Source organism: Syngnathoides biaculeatus, chromosome 13, assembly GCF_019802595.1.
Source record: "Syngnathoides biaculeatus isolate LvHL_M chromosome 13, ASM1980259v1, whole genome shotgun sequence".
Lineage (NCBI taxonomy): Eukaryota > Metazoa > Chordata > Actinopteri > Syngnathiformes > Syngnathidae > Syngnathoides > Syngnathoides biaculeatus.
In genome coordinates, this window is record NC_084652.1 from 15781954 (window position 1) to 15805163 (window position 23210).

Below are 23210 nucleotides of genomic sequence, written 5' to 3' on the forward strand. Positions count from 1 at the left end.
ACAATATATACAACTACATTCACGACGGTCTCTGCACCCCTGCAGACCTACGAGCAGAGGAAGATCGTGGAGTTCACGTGCCACACTGCTTTCTTCGCCAGCATCGTGGTGGTGCAATGGGCCGACCTTATCATCTGCAAGACCAGGAGGAACTCGTTATTCCAGCAGGGCATGAAGTGAGTTCAAAAGTAATACTAAAGTTTAAGTTAGTTTAGTTTGAAAAAACTTTCCCGCATCACCACTTCCACCAATCAACGCTTAATTAGGTGGACTTCAGGTAATCAGCCAGAATTCAACAGAAATTTGACTATTTTGGTTTAAAGTCCTTGTGGTTTGGTCATTTCAAACCCAGTCGTACTCCCTGGAAAGATGGAAAAAATTGCCACTGACACCAGTTTCACAAATCGCACAAAATGTGGTGGATATCGATCAAAACGAGACACGAACTTTGCCTGGAATTAAACCTGAAGTTGGCTATTTTGTTTGGAAGCGGCCATTTTGCACTCACTCCACACCACCTGGAAAGTTTCTCAAAATTAGCCGCTGACATCAGTCACACTCATCAAGACGAAATTGGTTGGACATGTGTACATAAAAAAGTCTCAAGGAATCATGTCTGTAAGTGAATAACATGAGAGCCATTTTGGTTTGAAGCAGCTGTTTCTCCCACAGTGGCACCCAACTGGAACTTAGAAACATTATCCAGCCCCTGACACCACCTTTTTGTGTGGACGTGTCCATCATCACAGGGTATATGAAAAAGTCAAAGACCCATGCCTGAAACTCAACAGGAAGTCAGTCAATTTGGTTTGATCCAGCCATTTCATACTGGAGATTTTGAAACCAAATAGCCCCTGAAACCAGCGTCATGTGTCAACATTAAATTTGGTGGGCATGTCACTATGACATAAGACACTCTACAAAGTTTCAAACACCATGCCTAAAATGGAACAGAAAGTCAGCCATTTTGGTTTGAAGCAGCCATTTTAGGCTAATCCAAGGTTCACCAAACCAGTCAGTACTTTGTGCAAGGGTACATAGTAAGTTTCTTTCGGCTTGTCCCGTTAGGGGTTGCCACAGCGTGCCATCTCAGATGAACGCTCATATTTGTTTGGCCCATAGCTCTAAGAAATTTAAAAGCCTGTTCGACATCGTGACAAAAGTTTAAGCCTTGACAGAGATCTGCACTCTTATTCAATTAAAATAAATTAATTTATGTTGTATAATGTTTTCCCGTCCACAGGAACAGAATCTTGATCTTCGGCCTATTCATTGAAACAGCCCTTGCCGCTTTCCTCTCCTACTGCCCCGGAATGGATGTGGCCCTGCGCATGTACCCACTCAAGTAGGCTACCCATTTGAATATACATACACCCAACCTGGAATTTACCTTTGCCATCCATCATCCTGTTATTCTTGAGTGTAAATGAAGTGGCCTTCCTCGTTATCCTCTTCCCCAGGATTGGATGGTGGTTCTGCGCCTTCCCGTACAGTCTTCTGATCTTCGTCTATGATGAAATTCGTAAATTAATTCTGCGGAGGAACCCTGGAGGTAAGCATGGTTATTACAGAGAGAGAGCGAGATTAAACGGTTTCCCGACCTCTTTGTCTTGTTCATAAACCAGCAGAAGAGTAAATTGCTTTGGACTCGTGTGTCGAGAGCCGTGAGTGCCAATTTTCCTGCGAGAGCGACTTCACAGCGTCTCTTGTCCTGGATCACCCGAGTGATTTTTATCAGAATCATCTCTGAAAATAAACATACTGACGTATCAAGACATATTAGCCAGCAATCAGAAGGCCCTCTTCAAATTGTTTCATTTTTGTTTTTGATTATTTAGCTCAGACCCTGAAGCAAGCTTCACATAACAACGTGAAATTTGGTAGGCATGTCTGTCAGGAGAAGAGATTAAAAAAAAAAAGTCTCAAAGATCTATGCCTAAAACTGCGCAGTAGTCTGTCATTTTGGTTTGAAGCAGCAATTTTAGGATAATTTCAAGGGAACCTTCAAAGACAAATGTGTATTAGCGGATCATAGAATTTAGTAGCAATCTCTACGATAGGTAGACCCACAAAAAAGTCTCAAAAAGTCATGCCCCAAAAACACAGAACATCTGCCATTTTGGTACTTTTGATCATTTCTTCAGGTCACTCGAAAATTAAAAAAAAAACGTATTGGCAATGTCAATCATGAGAATATTTCCCAAAAAATCCCTGAAAGAGGCAGTCTTTTCATTTCGTGGCCTTTTTGATTTTACGGCCATGGCTGACATTTTCTGGGATCCTTTGAAAGCAAAGTTAAGATTTTAGCGTAATTTTTATGACACTCATACATGCGTGAAAGTTAATTGCAATGTCTATCATGAGTAGACTCACAAAAAAAGTCTCAAGTAACCATGCACAAAGACATCAGGAATCTGCCATTTCAGTTTGAAGAGGTTGGTCAAGGTCCTTCTTGGACATTTGCAGGGTCCTTTAAAGACAAAACTCTCCAAAAGATTTTGTCTGACAAACATGTTTAGTGACTCATCATAAAACAACCCCAACACCCCACAAAAACATACTCAATAAGCCAAAAAGATGCAGAAAGTCAGCCTTTTTGGTTTAGTTATTCTTCACAGACAAACTTCCTTAATTTTATTGTCTGATTGAAACCTAATTAGAATTTCATATACTAGACGGTACAGAGAAAACGATTAGTTTTCGTTATTGCATATGAGCAAGCATGTTGGAAACGTTCGATGAAGTTCGGTATGTACAGTAATTCGAAACTGACTCCGGTGCATGAGTCCAAGATGAGCTTAATTTTTAATCAAGTTGGAATTCTCAAGATAACATGGGAATCTAAAACACAACAGAAACAGTTAGTTAGTTCAAATGCTGCAGCAGACTCAGCATTGCATGCTGGGAGGATTATTCAGCACTCAGATGCATTAGCTCTTGGCGTAGGGTCGGCCGAGGGTCTCCTCATGAATAAAATATGGGCTTCATAATAACTCTCGAGTGACAATAGTCGAGGTAATATCAATACAAAATGAAAATGCTGGCGATCCAACTTGCAACGGAAAAAGAAATGCAAATGATGCAATTTGCAACACTACAAAAATAAAAAGACTAAAACGATGAGATGGCTGATGCCAGTGCTGACAAATAATTTTCAAACCATAAACACAAAAATAGCTTATGTCTCATGTCACTAATAATCATCTACAAGGCCCTTTTGAGTCATGGTTAACTGCACCCAATCAAAAATAGATCAAAACTGTTTTTGGCCGTCTTCACAGAACACTTTATTGTCGTAAAATGACAACTTTTTTATTTTAGTTATACACCTTTACTCTCTTAAAGTCTAAATGTTTTCCTCAAAATTCGTTCATATAATTACGTGTTTAACTCATAGAGATTCCTGTAGTTAACTAGCTAACAGGTGTTTTTGGATATGTTCTCACCATCTTTGGGGGTGTTTTCATCCTGGTGAAAATGTACTGTAATGCCTTCAGATGTAGATGACACTGTCACTGATCCATTTCCGTCAGTTTAAGGCTCCCGCATATCGAGCGACGTGATCAAACCTCAATACAGCCAATTGCTCAATTTGTGGCTGTGTGTTGGCAACTCTTATTTTTATCTAATGGTCCAGTCTAGAATTTTTCAATCTATTTCCATTGCATTGTCCTTGTATATTTGCACTGTATAGTGGATGAAATAGTGACCTCATTCATAACAGATTTCAGACACTCCATTGTGCCACTGATCTTAAAAAAAAAAAAAAAAAAAAAAATACTGGATGGCTCATTGGCCAACAAAACTGAAGTCGCCATCTTGATACTCCCAAAACAACTATGCCGTCCTGCTGCAGCGACAGCAATAAACTGCGTTAATCGCCAGTTTCGTGGCTGAGAGAAAACATTCCACAGGCAAGTTAGAAAGATTTACTTTTGTTTGTTTGTAAAGGTTTTTTTAGAAATTTTCTGATGACCTTAATTCATGTGAGCAAAGATTTGTTTAAGGCTGTTGTTCACTGTTCACTCTCTGGTTCACCTTGATAGGCGGACAGTTTTTCGCGAAAAAGTGATGTAAATATTTTCCCACACTTCGTGAGTGGATAAGCAAGAAAACACATTTTCTGTGAAATTTTGGATGAATTTCCTAATACAGGACTCTGCAAATTGAATTTGATTTTCAAATCCGAGGAAAGAAGTTTAAATTTTCTCTGAAATAGGACCTCACAGAGACAACAAATGAACAATGCGTTTAGCATGTATTTCCCCATTGCGAGTCCTTATTTCCAAAAATATATCTAACTGACTGACTTAAAATTTAATGTTTTTATGACAAAAAAATGCTTAGTTTTTTGCTATGTTATGATGATAGTACTTCAAAGCGTATTATGGGAAAAGTTAACGTGACGGAAATTGGGCCTAGGTAATATGGAAGGTTTCTTGGTCACAGTGTTGTATGTCGTTCCTTTGCATTTAGCTTTTTTTGGCTTACCAAGTTGAATTAAAAATCCTTCATGTTACCAGAAGTGAAAAAATGTCCAGCTCACACGGCCATTTTTAATTTTACATGCCAAACTTTGAGGAAAAACCCCGCCATAATCCAACCTGTAAACCATGTCCTCTACACGTTTTGGGAGTAAAAAAATGGCTGCCATTGGTTTCAACCAATCGACATATCGCTCGATGTGTATGCGCTAATCAGTCTTTTTTTTTTTTTTAGATCAGTGCATGGTGCTCTGTTAATGACATCACGGCTCGGTCATTAAAAAAAACTCCATATTTTTAAAACGAGATGATTTTTAAAAACATATTTATTTTTGTTTTAAATGAAAAGTTACTTACATTTAGATGATAAATTCACTCCCTCTGTTTGTAACGCATCTACTCCTAGCATTTGTCTTCTTCTTCACTGAAGACGCAATAAATTATGGTATATCACAGCACAGTGTGACCATCAATTGATCACTACTTTTTGCTATTTGAGGTGTTTATATAGGGCACTAAATTCGATCACGAAGCATTTGGAAACCACTACAAAATTGCACCACTATAAACTGCACTACATAGTTGCTCGGGAGTGATTTTGGACACAATCCATACAGTGCAAACGTGTATGTAAATTTAAAGAAAAAAGAAGTAAGTTTTCAAATGTAAGAATTGTACATCTAAAGATAAATATGTATGCAAGAAGATTTTGGTAGATTTAAGATAATTTTGGACATTTCCAGTGTCCCTTGCAATACTTGTCTGAGAGAATTTGTTTTGGTTTGAACCATCCATTTTAGCCTCATTTTGCCTTTTTAGTTTGAGAACTTGCCATTTGACACAAAACTAATATCTCAGCTCCACAAAAAGAACTAAACTTTGTGTTGCTCTCTGCTTGTTGCTTTGATGTGATCTAATTGTTATTGCGGTATAAAAAAAAAACAATATTAAAATCCTGCAATGAGTTGACCGACGCTTGCCTGCCGGCCGTGTTTACGTACTGATCCGGCCCCGCCGCAGGAAACAGATTAGTCTTGTCAACAGCACGAGGAGCAAAATAACGAGAGAGGAAATTACGCGGTGCCCGATGAAGAGTTACAAAGACGATCGACAATGGATCAAAATTTGCGGGGCTGATGACGGTGCGGGTCACAATAACAATTGATGGTGACAGTTAATCTTCTCTGTTAATGCGCGTGTCACGGCCGGCTGATCGTTGTGTCTGGAGAGTTACAAGTTGATTCATTTGCAGAAACAAAAGGCGCCATCCGTGAATACCAAAGAGGATATGAAAGCTTTGGGTTTTCGTTTCCTTTGTTTTTGCTTGTTTTGACGCCACCACTACCTCCTCTGTGTTTCTTTTCTTCCAGGCTGGGTGGAGCAGGAGACATATTATTAACATTCAGAAGACATCAGCGTCAAAGCCAACGCGTGTGCGTGTGTGTTTGTCTGTGCAGCAATATTTGCATAGATCAGATGACAAATATCATTAGTCTGAAATGATCAGATGCTAATAATCGTCGCTGAAAATGGGATTTTGATTGTTTGTACAAAAAATGGGAATTCACTTGGATACACTGTGATGCATTGTCATGGGCTAGTTTGTGGTTTATTTAGTTTTTACATGCTTTCCTGTATTCCATGTCTCATATGCTCATTGTTAGCTGTGTCCACCTGTTCTCGTGATCCTCCTACATTGTCTTGACAATCTGCTCCCTCCAGTCACTCGTGTCTTTTCCAAGTGTTCCTCATTGTCTCGCCACTATGTATGTATTTAGCACTCTAGTTTCTTTCAGTTCTTGTCTGTCCATTGTTTGTCTGTGTCATATCAGTTATATCCTCAGTCATGTTTTGTTTCCAGTTGTAGTTATTTTTTTCAAGTGTTTGTTACTTTGTTGAGTTTTTGTTGAAAATTAAATATCATTTTGAGACTCCTGCACTCCTGGCTTACCTCCCTGATTCCCTGCACTTGGGTCTTTTTTTTGTTTTACCTTCCTCGTGCTGTTAAACCCCACAGTGAAAGAATCAGTGCCTCGTGATCTGTTCGGCTAGGGAGTCGTTACCTTATGTCACTGAGTGTGTGACGGTGCGAATGATTGTCCGTGTCTGTATGTGTCTGTTATTGACTGGCGACAAGTTCAGGGTGCAGTCTACCTTTCACCCGAAGTTAGCTGGAACAGGCTCCAGTGCTCCCTGACCTTAACCTGGATAACCGTTTTTAAAAATGAAGGTATGGATCGTGGGAGTTATAATATGGTGAAATGATCAGTTGAAAAAAAGAGTTGTTGAATTAACTCCAAAAAGATTTTTAAAAAATATATAAAACTTCCATCACTATTTGATTAATGAAGGGTGCGGATCATGCAAAAGATTGACATTAGACTTAGAGATTTAAACCACTTTTACAAGACCCACACAATGGTTCTGGGTGTTCTCAAGTAGCAATCAGAAGTACTGAAGTGAGATTTCATCGATCTAACAAAAGTACAATCTCTGGACACTGAGGTTTTCATAAGATGTCTTCGACTTCTACGATTTGGAGATGAATGTTTCTCTAAGCTCAGTCAATTAAATAAGTGGCTCAAAGAAGTCTGTGCTACACTTTAGTTGACAATTTCTGTCTTTTGGGGGGGGGGGGGGTCCAAACATCTTTACAAGGCAGACGGTTCTGTCTAAATTGACAAGGGGTTAAGTTATTGGCTGCCAAGATTTTTTACTGTGTCATTCAGCAGCCGAAAATGAAAACACTGGCCTTGTTGACACGGCCGATGGAGAAAATAATGTGGTTGTTTCCAAACAACAGGAGGGACAATGATAAGGTGAGATGAAGCATAGACAGATTCATCAGTGTCATCCAATCGGAAGAGTGAATGACAAATGAGATGAGCCAGTACTTTCAATCTCCCACACCCCTCCCTTCCCCATTGTGGCCAGGCCCAACACAAAACTCAATCCGAAATGCTATGTTAAGTCTAATGTACAGGATGAAGACTATTGACAACATTATATACACACACACACATAGTAGAAATACTACGGTGAGATCTTCCTTCTATCGTCCCTCACCTGAAACCACCATCCAATAAGATGTGACAGGCGTCTCCTCCATCCATGAAAAATCTTGTCTGAGAATCTGACTGTGATCAGCAAGGTATTTTCTAGAATCAGTCACACCCTGATGGAGATCAGGCATTTTGTATTCCTGTAATTACAAGGGACAAAGTTCAAAGAGATATCTGACCAAAAAAAGCAGAACTGTAAGCTTAGTGAGGATAAAATGTAATAAATTATTACTTCATTACATCGTATGATCTGGACTTTTCGTTACAAAATGAAGCATGCTTAACAGAAAGTAGCTGTAAACTATTTTAAATGAGGTAACACCAGCAAAATTAAATTATCAACACGTCATAAAGGGATATAAGGCAGTGATTTTGCTGTTATTTTGAAGTCATTATTTCAGTGGAAAGAAATTATACTTATTTTAAAGTTCTGCTACTGGTCTATAAATTATTAAAGGGGTTAGGTCCTGAAGACAGAAAAAAAATGGTATAGGGCTCTGATTTTAATGGACTCAGGTCAAATAGTGGAGCACAAACTCCAAAGCAAACATGGTGAACAACTTGCCAACGCTTAGCCCCCAGTGTGCTTTTTGGAGTATTTCCATGTGTAAATATTTATTGTACTTTTATTAGTTTTTTTCCCCATTTATTTTTCTTTGTTTTTAAATGCTTTTAATCATGTAAAGCACATTGAGTTACCTTGTGGATGAAATGCCCTGTATGTGCTGTATAAATAAATTTGCTTTGCTTCTTTCTTACCAACCGTCCTTCGTACCAACATTCCCTACATAATTCCTTCCTTCATGCTTGCTTTCCTTAATTCCTTTTATCATCTCACCCATTTTCCTTCTTCCTCTTCTTCCTTTCTCTTTTCTTACCATCCATCTTGCCTGCCAACCTACATTCCTTCCTTCCTTTCATGTCCCTTCTTCCATTCTCTCCTTCCTTCCCATTCATCTTACTTTCCAACATTCTTCCTTCCTTTCATCTCTTCATTCATCCATTCTTTCTACCTTCCATGCTTCCTTCCATTCTTCCTCCTCCGTACCTCCAGCGTTCCTTCCTTTGACCCGCCTTATCCTTCCTTTAAACTTTCCTTGTTTCCTTCCTTCTATCTAGACTTTCTTCATCCCTCTTTTCTCCTTTCATATTCTTTCCTTTCAAGCGTTCCCTTTCCTTCCTTCCTTCCTTTGCTTCGCACGCATATCCTTGCTTCCAATCCGTTTATCCCTCTCCTTTCTATTCACTTAAGTGGGGGAAGGACAGCGAAGGAAAGCAGTCTGCATAAAACACTTTTTTTTGTTTTAGTGTCGCACTGAAGAGAAAATTATTGTTCCTGCTTTTTGGAATAAACTTTATATTTTTTTCTTTAAAAAATTGGGAAGAATTAATTTTTTTAAATTTGTAATTTTATGAGGCTTTATCTTGTAATCAGACTGTTTTGACAGAAGTTGAAAATATGAATAAAAACTTTTAAGATTAGAATTATCGTTTTCTTATGCTTCAAAAATACAATATCTATTATTTGATAAATGTATACTCTTACGTTTTGTCCTATTAAATCGAAAACACGATTATGATTATTTCACGTTTTGTACTGATGCTGTTTAACCACGAGCACGCAATGAGTACATTCCCAACATTTTACGACAGTTCCGCTCAGTGTGCGTTAAACATGGCGCAGCTACTAAGGTCAGTATCTTTGAATTACACAATTGTGTGCCTTTGGGAAACTAAATAATGTTTAATGTCCGCATTACAGTGGTGAATAGACACTTTAGCAGCACAGTTTTGCTATACTGGAGTTGGAATTTCGTAGCATGTTTCTATCGTGGCGGAATTACCGCGACATACTCTTAACGTAGCTCGTAAAAGTCAAAACATTTTTTGTGGGGGGATCGAATGTATTGGTTGTTGAAGGGAGTAGTATGTGTGAATTTGTCAATAATCGTGCTATTACGTTAAAAGTAACGTTTTTGTTTATTACGATGTGGTTTGTCCTTGAGTGAACCACATCCGAAGACGACCACTTTGACATTCGCCACATTGAAAAATAAGTACAAGGTAAAGCTATGCAAATTTTAGCTATGTCGCCAAAAATTGCAAATCCCCTCAATATTAAAATCGAAGGTATTGTTGTATAGAGGTTAGAAACACATGTTAAGACCTTGTTTGCTAGAATAAAAAAACAAAACAAAAAAAAAAAACCAAGGATTTGATACTACTTTTTAAGCATGGAAACTAGGAAGGAGGGTAGAAGGGAGGGAGTGGTAGGGGCTTACTTCCGCTTTTTAGGGTCACCATGAGTTCAACACACGCACAAAATCACACCCGGACTTGAGAACCTAATTTGACCTCAACCCTTGTTAAAAAAAAACGTAACATTGATGTGATCCCATGGATTCAAACCATAATTGTAAACACTATGAACCGTAATTTGAAACCATAAACTTGTCTTGAACCTATTTGGAAACAGTAGTCCTGTCCAATGTTAATCTTCCTAGTAGGCTTTACACGATCAGGATTTTTAGAGCTGATCACCGATCAAGTTAAATAAATAAATAAATAAAAAACGATAACCGATCAGATCACAAGTTGGAGCAATGTGTTTTAAATGACGTGCTCATTTACTGTACATATGTGTATACTTAATTGATCCCAAACATATTAACATTAAATCATGTATCTTCATCTATTTATGACAATGAAGCATAGTGACACAGGTCTTCTACTAGAGAAGTAAGTACACAGACTAATGTATCTACTGTTTGTGACATTTTTGTTTGTAGGTGTGCTGTAAGAATTTTAAATGTCGACTACATAAAATATCAATCACTGTTCTGGTCATGACAATTTGACAGAAATATTGGGCGTTAACTTGTAATTAATCTGTAACTGTAATTAAATTAGCTTATTGTAATAAAATTACTTCACCCACTCTGAAACTTTAGAGCATGCTTTGACAGAACAGCAACATGTTTACAGACATCCGCAAGCACTAGCTTGCTTGGCTACATTACGTTTTGTTGCCTGCTCGCGAGCCGTTATCGTATTAAATGTACGTGAACATACTTCAATGAAGTCTTATACAAACGTCCTTCCTTGTCCTGAGCACCGGTGAACACCAACACGTTTTCCTCCATTGTTTTTTTTTTTTTTTTCATAATACGGTCGGCACAACCGACGCTTGTTGTCGTTGCCACAGTAACAAGTGTATCCGATCGCATTTGAGTTGACAAGATAAAGTCTAGTGATCATAAAAAAGTGGATGCAGTAGTATTGGAATATAAGATTTTATTGTTGTAGTCTGACATAGTCCAGTCGTGAAAGAGCAAAGTTGTCATCTAGTCTGATGTGGGCATTATATGTTGTCTGTAGCATGCCGAGACGTTTTAAAAAAAAAAATTACTTTAATGGCCATCAGATATTTACAGTACGCCATCAAAGACACAAAAGAACCCCATTTAATTACTACAAAATATAAAAATAAATTCGCTTCTGAATTCAGATATACTATGCACGATGGCAACACAGAGTTAAATGTCTTTAGCGAAGCCGATCATTGACGTCATTGATTGGGTTGGTGAATTATGACATTAAAGAAGATCAGACGATCAGCATAAAAAGCTAATTATTGGCCGATGAGGAACAGGCTAATAAAATCAGTGTAAAGTCTACTTAGTGTATGCCATGGGTCACTGAAAATGGACAGGCTGTACTTTGACCACATTTGATTATGACGAACTTTGACCTGTGTTGACTGGTTAACTACTTATCTCTAATCAGAAAGTTTTGGCTTTCACATGGATATTTACATTTTGTATATACTTGAGTCAACAAGTGTTTAGGATCATGCCTAAGTAGCTATATTATTTAGATGTTGATTGTTTTCGTCAAAGAAAACTGCTATCTTTTTTTTGTGCTCCTATAATGCTGTTGACAGAAATTACATTTTGATCAGCTTTCACCAAATAAGATGCCGTTAGGACTTTCCATTAGTTCGCATTTTACGCTCATTTGGACCATATACCAGGGTCCTTAAAAGAATACTCAAAACCAGTTTCATGTATGAACACAAGATGTAATATCAATATCTATCATGAGTAGACCCACAAAAAAGACTCAAGATCCCATGCCCAGAAAGTTGCCCATTTGGTTTCAAGCTGCCATATTAGGGTCATATTTTTCATTGTAAAGTGTAGTTCTAACACTTGTCTCTCACGTCTGCAGGACGTTGACCCGTCAGGGATTGTGTGTCTCCAGGCAGCAGTGCAGCGTCCTCTTCGTAAGGCAGTACGTATGATAAAAATCAAATTAATGTATCACGTTAAACTGTTTGAATGTGTTAAAATGAAAATGTATTCTTGCTTCAGTGCTGCTCCAATGGGAACGACCGCCAAGGAGGAGATGAACAAGTTTTGGGCCAAAAATACGAGATTGAACCGACCCATGTCTCCTCACATTACTATTTACAAGTATGTGTTTGTGATACGTTGTAGTCTTTGTTTCTGTTTTGATACTAAATTAAAAAAAAGGCAGTTTTTGTTGACTTTTTGTCAACTCTGGCCATGGTGAAGATGTCAGAAAACTGAAGAAAATATATATTTTTTTCAATTGCTAAAATGCATTTCTTAAACACTTGTCATTTTCTCAACACCTTAACCTCAAATAAAAAAAAAAAATATACAAAACCCTTGGCTAATCAGAGGAAAGTTGCGATCTTAGCCAAATACGAACAAAGTGGATACAGAACTGGGTCAAAAAGAAGTAGCCAAAGGGGCCTTTTCTGGACACAAGTATGTCTAAACCAAGGAGTTTTTAAATTAAATGGACACTTTTTCATAAGTCCATGTTAGAGGTCAGTCGCTGCTGGTCTAAATCAGTGATTCCCAAACAGTGTGCCGGGGTATATTAGTGTGTCATGAGCGCTCTTCAGGTGTGCCGTGGGAAGTTACCCAATTTTATGTAATTGCTAAAAAAAACATTTATTCCAAGAAATAATGTATCTTTATTCATCTATTTATGCCAGTGAGGCACAATGACAGACAGAACAAAAAATCCTCTTCTATTAGATGGGAGGAAGTACATACAGTAATTAATCGATCCATTTTTGGTGACATTTACTTTGGTTGATGTGCCGTGGGATTTTTCAGTTGTAAAATATGTGCCTTTGCTCTATAAATGTTGGAAATCACTGGTCTAAATAACCAAAATGTGGGAACTTTAAAGGCTGCCTTATATACCTACGGTCGACAACACCTGCATTGCATTGTGTGACCTATTGCCACTCTCAGCACCTCTATGTAGCATACGGCACACACGTAAAAAAAAGTTGGTGTGAGGAGAAATCTGTGAAATGGTCCGGTTGGGGTCTTGCTAGAACCTAGGTCCCTCACAGTTGTAGGCGATATTAACCATTGGGCCATGCTAATTTCACACTTGGCCAAAATTATTAGGGTTATTGTTGTGTTGCGCCACATGAGGTCTATTTAAATAGGATTTCATCGAAAGGGAAACGTTATGAAATTGACCATGAAATAAAACTGCCTTTCGGCTTTTCCCGTCATCTCAGATGGACGCTCATATTTATTTGGCACAGTTTTTACGCCGGATGCCCTTCCTGTCGCAACCCCTCTTGGGGAGGAAATTGCCCATGAAATGATTTATAAAATGTAACAATTCAATAAAATAAATGTATTTATTAATTGTAATCAACTGATGAATTTCATGGGTGATTACTGAAGTTTATTTTGGTGCAAATCTTAGGTTTAAAGTTGTTATATAGATCGTTTCTGTGTCAGTCCTTTAGTTAAAAGAATTTTAACTTATTAAGGACATTTGTTTCTAATTAATAGCATTTTTGATGATAAAATAATGACCTCCATATCATTATAGAAGGTACTTTTCTGGAAAAAAAAAAGTTTTTTTTTTCCCCCAACAAAAATTCACAAAACTTTTTCTCGAGAAAAAATATAATTCTCTGTTTTTCCCTCCACAAAATCCTTAAATAAATACTGTACCAAATACAACTATTAACCTGTGGAAATAATGCAGCTTTTTTTTTAAGAAAAAAAAACTTGTTTTCCAAAACAATGACTTTTGTCCTCCCCCCCAAAAAATTACAACCTAAATTTCATTGAATTTAATTTCTTGGAAGAAATGCAACTTTTCCATCTGAAATTATTATTTTTTTCCCCATCAGAATAAATAAAATAAAAATACAAAAATAATTCCCTGAAAAATTCCTTTTTTTTCCCTAAAGTTTCTGTCAAACGCAACTTAAACCTTTTACCCTTAAATTTGATCAACTTTTTCAAGGTAAAATTACTGCTTCAAAAATTATTGCTAATTATAAAACAACATTTCCTTTAATTATACCGGAGATACAATGCTTTTAAAAATCACCCTGTCAGAATTACTGATAACCAGTGTACGTGTAATGTGTTAATACATTTTTTTTTTTTTTTTCATAATTTTTTTTCCAGATGGTCAGTCCCCATGATGATGTCCATAACACACAGAGGAACCGGAGTAGGCCTCAGTGGAGGTAGGGCATCTTATTATTATTATTTTAATCCTTTATCCCTTCCTCGCTTAAATGACGTATAAACTCCTTCTGAGTTGACTCAAAATGTAAATATGTGGAGCATCTCGCTTCTCGCTTCTTGGCTACTGCTCGCCCCAGCGAGTGCGGCGTTACCAAATGTGTCGGATATGTTTGCATGCAAAACCAAGTCGCCAACTTAAACGGGGCGTAGTTGCGCATCAATGGCAGCAAGCAGAAGCCGCATCTGTGTCGATCTCTGCCTGAGCTGAATTCAATTTTATTTGCAAGCTGATGGATTTTTGAAAAGGTCACTGAGATCATCTGCCAATTGGTGGCACAAATCCACTTGCCGTGCACTCGTCGAGCCATCAAGTCGCTTCCACACACCAAAACACTCTTCGAAGAAAGCACTGATGACATCTGCTTCCTGAACCACAACAACGTCAAACTGTCCTTTTGATTTTGTGACACATTTTCTTCCCAAATACCAAGAGAAGTCCTGATCGTTGGAGCAAAAAGTTGGCAGTACAGATGTAACCATGCCATCTTTTTTTCAAGAACTGTACATAATGCTGGTGTTGGAATCTTTTTTCGCAACAATCTGGCTAGTATCCTACATAAACGTGTCTGTATACCTTTACCTAACTAACAAAAAAATACTACCTAATTATTTCTGCAGACTAAATGTTTGTAATCATGTAAAGCACATTTAGTTAATGTGTGTTTTGAAATGAACTGCATAAATAAACCTGCCTTTTCTTGCTTGAAGTCTTGGGGTAAAAAAAACAAACCCGAAAACATATCCTGCAATGCAGAGGTCCTCAACTATTTTTCCACCAGGGACCAATTTAGAGTTGGCATTCTTTTCATGGAACGGCTGTCAAGATATATGTACATATACGACCAGCTTAAATATGAATGTTAAATATATGAAAAATAAATTCACCATAACGCCTAACAGATAAAAGAAGCTTTCTATGAGGTTGTAGGTTCTTCTTCTAGCTCCTCAGGTGGGCTTTTTCCTTTTGAAAAAGCTCTCCCAAGATGTTTGTTTTTTACTCATTTTTGAAAAATTTCCGAGTTATTTTAAGGAACGTATCATGTAACCAATGTTCCCTCCAAGCTGCGCAATTGCACATTTGCACCCTTGTCGCACACTCTCAGCGCAGAAGAAAAGAGATCCAGTGCAGTAAACTCCAATCTGACGTATTTATTATTATTTTTTAAATCACGGCACCACATTGCCTCTCATAACGAGCTGGTACCCGGCCACACCGGGCCACACACACTCTACTTCCTGGTTTACCTGACTCCAACCCCTCCACACTTAAAGGGGTAATTACAATTGGTGTGTAATGTTAAAATTCCACCTTGCCACATCCTGATCAAGGATGAAAGCACAGATGATACAATGCCCAAAAAGTTAATTCTGTATGTTCAATATGGGAGGCAATATGACATTAACCCTAAAACTGTTTGGGAGCATCATTCATCTTTCAACATGCTAAAGATATTTTGCAAGCAATAATTCAGTTTTACACCAAGAAAAACAGACGGGGATATCATTGTGGGTTAAAAAAATATATAAATGAAACAAAGTTGGAAGCGACATTGCAAATTTATAGTTCATAGTTGGCTTGGTTTGGTTAGCAATGTATGTTTTTGTTTGTTGACATTTTCAGTGTAAGTTTTCAAAAACACAAAATTGTTCTTAAATATGTTCAGATGAAAATGTAATCTGAACCTTTTAAAGAGCCATGTAACTTCAATGGACGACACTGATTGACCAGAGTGCGTATGTCATGTTGCTCACAGTGGTCAAAAGTTGCGCTCACGGGCTTAGTGTGTTTGCTCAGATGTAAAAAATTAGAGGGAACATTGCACGTGACCGATGTGGAGTGTATTGTTGTTTCGTTTGCAAACATTTAGATCAAAATAATTGTTTTTTCTGTGAATGTAATGATGTCAATCAGCTTGGTGAATGGATATGTTCTTTGAGCTTGGCCGCCACCATAAGCAAGTCAGCTGGGAGTCTAAACTGAGTTCTGTGCAGTCTTTACGCGTCACTTGCAAAGTGCAGCGCTTGCCGATCCCATCATATTTTTAAAGTGAAACACATTTGATGTGCAAAAATGCAATCCAACTGAGATGATAGAAATTGGTCATTCCTTTTCTGTAGCCCGGTAACAAATGCCTCGCTGACTGGTGGTTGGGGACCGCCGTTAAATTGCACATTTATTTTTAGCACCGTTATTAAGCAAGAAAAGAACGAGACAACTCTTAAATTGTCTTAAAGGCCAGTACACAAAAGACTAACGGATCAGTCAATGACTGCCTCTGCCAAAAAGTTAGAAATGCCTGTTAAGTGTGGTGGGAGGCTTCTGTGCCTATGCGTAGTTTATATGGGTGTGAGGCGGGAGCAATTACCACACAATATCACGCATTAAGTGCTGGCCTTGCATCGCTGTAGGTGCATTCTTCTGGTTGAGATTTTGAGCGCTATCATAGTAGCAATTATTGACTTTTTCTTTCTTCATGATAAGCTAGTGCTTTATGTGCCATGTACACCTTGCAGTGGCGCATATCCGTATCCATTGCACAGAAACGAAAATGTGGCCCCTTATGGAGGAAGAAGTCCAACACACAGTCCCAGTTCTGGGTTCCGGGAGGGTTGCCCCTGAGAATACTGCACAACAAAAGCTTATATCATGAAGAAGTAAAGCAAAGTATATTTAAATTTAGATAAATGTAGTCATATAGTCCTCCTTCAGCCGTCACCTTATCGTGTGTGTCCCAATATGGTCACCCGCGCCAAAAAGGTGAGGGACCAGACATAAAGCTCTATGACGAGTACAAAAAAATGGATCTAAATATCCTTTGCCCACACGCGGTTATTTTTTTTTGTAGGAATAAATATACACTACAACTTTATTCACTTCAAAATCATACTTATGTCTTAAAAAATATGACCTTATTTCTGTATTCCCACCCCCCAAAAAACAATCAGACTTAAATGTTGTAAGCATACGTCTTTTGTCATGACATGCATTAGTTTTCATTCCTCCACGCCAAACAAAACAAACAAAAAAAAAAAATCTATCGGTAACATTGACACAAGCACTGTATTTTTTCTGCATAGATCTTCCGTCTTACCAAGAAGAATGTCACAGCGTGGCATGTATTGATTTGTGGCTCATTTTCGTCCTCAATGACTTGTTTATACAGCACTTGATTTTATTTTGTGTTCGGGATCAATACAGAGTCTTTCTAATTCCTCCTCGCAGCTATTTCCGCCTTCGCCATGGCTGCTCTGCTTTTGCCCAGTAGTTTCCCGCACTACCTGGATCTCATCCACTCACTCTCGGTCGGCCCCTTCCTCATTGGCCTGGCCAAGGTGGGCATCGCCTTTCCTGTGTCCTACCACACCTTCAACGGAATCCGCCATTTGGTAAGAAACAAAGCCAATAGAGGTGGAGGGTTAATGTAAGAACATGTATTTGTTGTTGTTTTGAAAGACGTTGTCACCAGATTTTAAAATTACTTAAATTAATTTATTTCCTTTTGAATTCTGCACACATTGCTTCACCCTGCCAAAATGACAAAACATAGTTTAAATTTCATTTCCATTTGTATTTAAAAGGATCGCCCGTTAAAGGCTTTTGATTTGATTTGAAATATTATATGTGATCCAGTGGGATTGCTTTTTAACCTTAGATTGTGTTTTGCTTAGCCTTAAAAACAATCTGGTTGATTTGATTGGTATCAGATGATAATGAACATTTATGCTGATTCACTGTTTGACTTTGTCATAATTTGCCGATCCTATCAATGACGGAATTTATCAGCTCCACAAAATACATTTATGCCACGTTGACTTCGTGTTCAGTATATTTGAATCCAAAAAAATAGTTTTAGCCTTGTCGGATGAGTTTAGACATAGTACATCTGACAACCAATGACGTTATGTAAAAACAAAAAAAAAAAACTTGTCGGCGGTGTGGGACAGACAATACGTCTGAGACAGACAACAACATAATGCGTGGAACACATTTTGCCTTTCACGATTGCACTATGTTAGACTACTGCTAATCTTTTTATTTTGATACCGCCGCTTCCAGTCTTTACCATCACATCACATCATCTTTTCAACTGAAATGTAACCGGATACATTCGTTAACATGGCGACGACATCCAAATGCATATTTTATTGGAACAGCATGGGGGGAAAAAACGTGCTCGGGAGATAACGTTCATTTGTCTTCTTTGAGGTATTTTCATGCACAGTACATTTAATACAATACTGCTGAGAAGCAGGCAATGCAATATCATGTAGTCTCGCAAGCTACTGCTAGCGCTAACTCCCCAGCCACTTCCTCCAGTTCTTGTCTGGGCTTCCTTGCTAAAGCAACTGCCCCCTGCAACTTGACCTCGGACAAGCTGAAGAAAATAGATGGATGGACATTTAATCTCTTACAATTTTATACATAATACTCTATACATCAATGTAAGAAAACACTTTTAGGCATTATATAATCTATAAAATAGAAAATGTCATATGAAGCAGTAAGATGTTTTAAAGCTGGCTCACACATATGCAGATGTTAAAACGTCTAAACACACCCATTTAAAAAAAATATATATATATTGTTCTGATGTAAAAAAGCAAGACCATGATAAATCATTTCAAATACTTTTTCCACCATTGTGACCTATACCATGTACAACCTAGTTGGGAAAAAAAAACATGAATAGGGAAGTAAAACTAAACAACAGAAAATGTGGTTGTACAAGTGTGCACACCCTCTTTTACCCTTTTTCAGTTGGAACTCAGCCCTTAGACTGGGCTGATGGAATTATGAACAGTTCCATATAACAGCGGGTGTTAGCACAAAACCTTCAGGCTTCTGCTACAATGAAAAGAAGATGTCAGCTAAAGCCTAGTAGAGCACTTAAACTTTTATTTTGGGTCCATCAGAAGCACTTAAAATGTTGTCATGTGTGTGCATACACCAGAGATATTCCAGTTTGGCTGTATTTTATTCCAAGGTGTTGCTATATGTTTCACTGTGATGAGGAAGTCAAAAATGTTCTTGGACGACACCAGTGGTAGGTTAACTTGAAGTTTGGCAGTCAGTGAGCAAGTGGCTATATGCGCTTGCCCTATCAGTAACCCTCCAAGTGACACGCCGACAAATGATTTAGCCTCTACCAACCAATCGTGGTAGCATTTGTTGACAACGTCAATGCATTTTCCTCCCTGCCTATTAAAAAAAAAAAAGAAATTGCTTCCAGCCTGACTATGATGTGGGGCCATGCAATTCCGGGACTGGCTAGCGAGTGTGGTTAACACATCGCTCCTGTAAAAGGCACTAATCATTGCCTCCACAGTAGCAAGTATGCCACAATTCTGACAATTCTTATTATGAAAGGATGACGAGAAGTAATAGGAGAGTAAAGCTTAGCCATGCGAAACCAGCACTAAGCTATCGTTAACTGTAGTCACGAAACACCGCATGAGAGAGTGGTGATACAGTACAATTTTCACTGACATCTCCCTGGACACGTGTTCGTTATGGCGCAGTGTAAACAACTGTCAACACCAAATTAACAAGTGTGTATATCTAGAGAGGAAACTTAACACACACACAAGACAGTCTGAAAACAGCCAAAAGGAGGGGCAAGGCTGAAGGTTTAATAATGCATTATAGATTAGTTACAATACCAGTAATGTTGTTTATTTGTACAGTAGTGCTGTATTGATTTTGACTTTTCTGCTCATTAAAGTTTTTTAAAATTACATTATATTTTATTTTACTTATTTTGTACCGTTAGTTTAGGGCAGAGTGTTTCTCTTGTCATTCTGTATATATTTAGCAGTTTAGAGCCAAGACATCATATTGAATAAATCAAAACTGAAAGCACCCCAAAATTGTCAATATTTGTCATTCAAAGCTATTAAAATAAGTAAATTATTATATAGATATAATGAAAAAAAATTTTTTGCCAGTTTTTATTTATATTGCTTTGACTCAGATGCAAATGTTCCTGACAAAGCATCCAGAATGCTCTTGAGAGGTGTTGATAAGGTTTTGCATCCTCATCAAGTCAATAGTTACTTCTCAAAAAGATCAAACAAATCAATTGATTGTACAAGGTATAGGTCACATTAATTGTGGAAGGAAAAGCCAAATATTTATACGGGGTGTTTAGACTTTTTATACCCACTGTATACACTAGAGTTCAGATTTATATGCTACCCATATACAATCTCAAAGGGATCCAGAACAAAAGTCTGCCGTGACAAGTATATAAATGCTCTCTTTTGATTGACTGTCACTAAATAAGCTTATCTTGGTGCTGGTTTTTATAAATAGTTTTCTGAGTTTCAAGTGTATGCATTGCAGAGCTGCGGCATTTTCCATACACTCGTATATCTCTCTAATAGAGTAAAAAAAAAAAAATGCAAGCACTTTGATAAATTGTGCTTGTGTTCTTCTTACGTGCCCAAAGCTTGAATGGGGCTCACAGTGTTTTGTTAAATTATTACGAAAATGGTTCTCTATCTTCCAGCACAGCAGAGCGGATAAAGCCTCATTCGAATAAAAGCATTTTCAGTGGAGCAAAATAGGGGTCTTCCAAATTTGCAGGCCATTTTTACCAGCTGTTTCCATCATTTATGTCTGTGCTGTACTCTTTTTCTGTGTGTATCCAAGCCAATGTGTTTATATTTTCACATTTAATCATGAATTTATCGCATTATTTCACATTTTAATCAATTCTTCAATGGAACCTCTAAGGTCAAAAACAACCCCCCCCCCCACGTTTAAGACACTTCCATATTTTGACATAATAATAAATAATGGTAAAACTAAACCATAAAAACAAATTTCCTTGCAGCAAAAGCATGAAGAAAGAACGACATGCCTAAATATTTCACATTTTTTAATGTAATTGTAAAAAGAAATTAACGACTGGAGGTAAGAACAACAAATATGACTAAATTTTAAACATTTTAAACTGATAAGTTAGGCCTGTCTGATAAATAACAATCTAAAAAATATGATTTGTGATTTTAATCAATCCCCTTTCACTTATCAAAAAAGAAAGAGAATAACATTGTAAAATTGTTTCCCCTTCTTTTTTAAATCTATTATTTCTCCTTTTCGGCAGCATTAACTCGCATCAACTACACAGAAAAAGAAGAACAGACTAAACATTGCATTTATTTCCAAATAATGTGAAAGCAAATGCTTGGAAAATGTCCTTTTTGTCAGAACAAATAATTTTATTTTACAAGCCAAATGTTCAACAATTGAACATCATTAAATGAGCCATCATACAGCCCAGCTGATATTTACAGTGTGGACTTCCGATTGTTCTTTCCTCCTGACTTTACATGGGTTATGTCTAAGGGACTACTTTTTCCATAGGTTTCGAGCGAAAACCTAAAGAAACGGCAAGCGATATTTCAGCTGCACATATTTGACTTTCCTGAAAATTTCCATTCAATTTTAGAGGTTCAAGTCTCTTTACTCTGAAGAAAATGTTATTTCCTTACTCAATTGTCTTCTCTTTTCCTTCTATCACCTCTTTCTCTTTTCTCTATGCCCTCCACCCCTCCTCCCCCCCAAAAAAAAAAAAAAAACCAAAGTGGTGGGATCTCGGAAAAGGCTTCAAAATTCCAGAGGTGTACCGCAGCGGCTACACTGTAATCGGCTTGTCCGTCATCACCGCCGTTGCTGCTGCCACGCTCCTGTAAAGGTCACTCCGCAGAGGCCAAGTGCATTGTGGAAATTATGGTTTTGTGTATATGTTAAGCTAATAAAAAAATAAATGATTATGTATATGATGTATGTAAAGTGTGTCATTTTTTTTGTCCTTAATAATAGGCCATTTGGATTTATTTCTTGTCTCTATGATTGTCACAGACTATATGGAATGCTTTATTTTTTTCCCCCACTTTACATCGGGCTGAGGCCACTTTAAACACATGATCCTGAATCCAGTAGATTTAGATTCAGAATAGGAGATATTTTCAGTCTGAAAAATGACGTGACCTCATGGAATGCGTAATGTGACATTTAACCTTGCTCTATCGCTCCCCCATCCCCCCAAAAAACAAACAAACCAACAAATAAAAAACCCAATCAAACTGAGTTCACAATCAGCACACGGAAGTCACATGACCTCACACAAGGTCTTAACACTAGATGAGTCAGCCAGGCTGATCCTCATACCTGCGTAGCCACGATGTTGGGAAGGTCACCATTACGATGAAGTCAACCGTGCACTATTTATTTTCCATTTAGCCAAACATAAACAACAGCTTTCATGTGTTGTATCTTTCTGCTACTGTCTGCACAAATGTGGACGTCTCAGATGACTTAACTTCAGGAAACACCGTGCAGTACATTGCAGATATTTTGTTGTAGCTTTAACACGCATGCGCTTTCACATTTTTTTGTTGTTGTTCTGAAATGTGTTTATTTTGCTTTGTTCTACTCTTCACTCTTCCGGATGGCTTAATTTATATTAAAATAGGAGTTTAAAAAAATCTCTGCACGGCACAGACCAGTACAATTTATGAGTCACGATTTCATCCCTTTGGTGTTTGATATTTTCTGTCCATTTCTTTCAATATTTATTTCTAAATAAACCTAAAACAAACCTTTTTTTAAATTCAAGCAATTACAACTCTTGAACAATAATCTTAAAAAAGATACAACTTGTGAACTTATCCTGCATCCATTATTTGAACAAAAGATTTTGGGTACAGTTTTATGCTTATTGCAACAATTTATATACAATCAGCCTCCTTATGATCACATTAAATTAAGATGTTGAAGAAGTGTTCCATTTTCCTCCCTAAAAGCTGCAGATAGCCCGACTTAACCTTTCAAATATCAAGCCTTACATAATGCCCTTTTTTTCGCCCCCTGATATTGGTGTCCTTAATTACTTTTCTTTAGTGCTCAGTACTTGTGTGTGCGTGTGCTGGCTCAAGACAGCCATTCATATTTTAGCTTTTGGAATTTTCAGCGTCTGATGTAGAATGTGAGGATGAGAATGCATGTTTTTTTTCTTTTTTTTATGTGGGCGTAAGTAAAGTGGTGCACG

The 23210-nt window shown here is 37.6% G+C and overlaps 2 protein-coding genes and 1 long non-coding RNA gene across 8 annotated transcripts in view; 2 read left to right on the forward strand and 1 right to left on the reverse strand.

The window, feature by feature from the left end:
- LOC133511280 (sodium/potassium-transporting ATPase subunit alpha-2-like) overlaps positions 1-6423 on the forward strand; it is a 79097-nt gene extending 72674 nt beyond the window's left edge. For all 3 annotated transcript variants that reach the window (XM_061840044.1, XM_061840045.1, XM_061840046.1), the window contains 4 exons: positions 46-176; positions 1244-1345; positions 1461-1552; positions 5855-6423. In XM_061840044.1, coding sequence (XP_061696028.1) covers positions 46-176; positions 1244-1345; positions 1461-1552; positions 5855-5883 — 354 coding nt within the window. In that variant the 3' untranslated portion in view covers positions 5884-6423. The remainder of the gene's footprint in view (positions 1-45; positions 177-1243; positions 1346-1460; positions 1553-5854) is intronic.
- On the reverse strand, positions 7-9175 carry LOC133511282 (uncharacterized). 3 transcript variants are annotated; one of them, XR_009797853.1, is made up of 5 exons: positions 9093-9175; positions 7551-7686; positions 1602-1746; positions 1391-1508; positions 7-134 (listed from the first exon to the last, which is right to left on the reverse strand). It is a non-coding gene; the product is annotated as an uncharacterized LOC133511282 (long non-coding RNA). The 3 variants fall into 3 exon arrangements; XR_009797851.1 differs by lacking the exon at positions 9093-9175 and adding an exon at positions 8560-8944; XR_009797852.1 differs by lacking the exon at positions 9093-9175 and adding an exon at positions 8560-8944 and having other exon boundaries at positions 1602-1761.
- sdhc (succinate dehydrogenase complex, subunit C, integral membrane protein) lies at positions 9111-21946 on the forward strand. 2 transcript variants are annotated; one of them, XM_061840048.1, is made up of 6 exons: positions 9111-9238; positions 11777-11839; positions 11920-12021; positions 14032-14093; positions 17378-17541; positions 21745-21946. In XM_061840048.1, the coding sequence occupies exons 1-6, from the start codon at positions 9123-9125 to the stop codon at positions 21850-21852; spliced, it is 615 nt and encodes a 204-aa protein (XP_061696032.1). In that variant the 5' UTR covers positions 9111-9122; the 3' UTR covers positions 21853-21946. The 2 variants fall into 2 exon arrangements, with proteins under 2 accessions (XP_061696032.1, XP_061696033.1); XM_061840049.1 differs by lacking the exon at positions 9111-9238 and adding an exon at positions 9278-9610.
- Positions 21947-23210: the final 1264 nt, after the last annotated feature.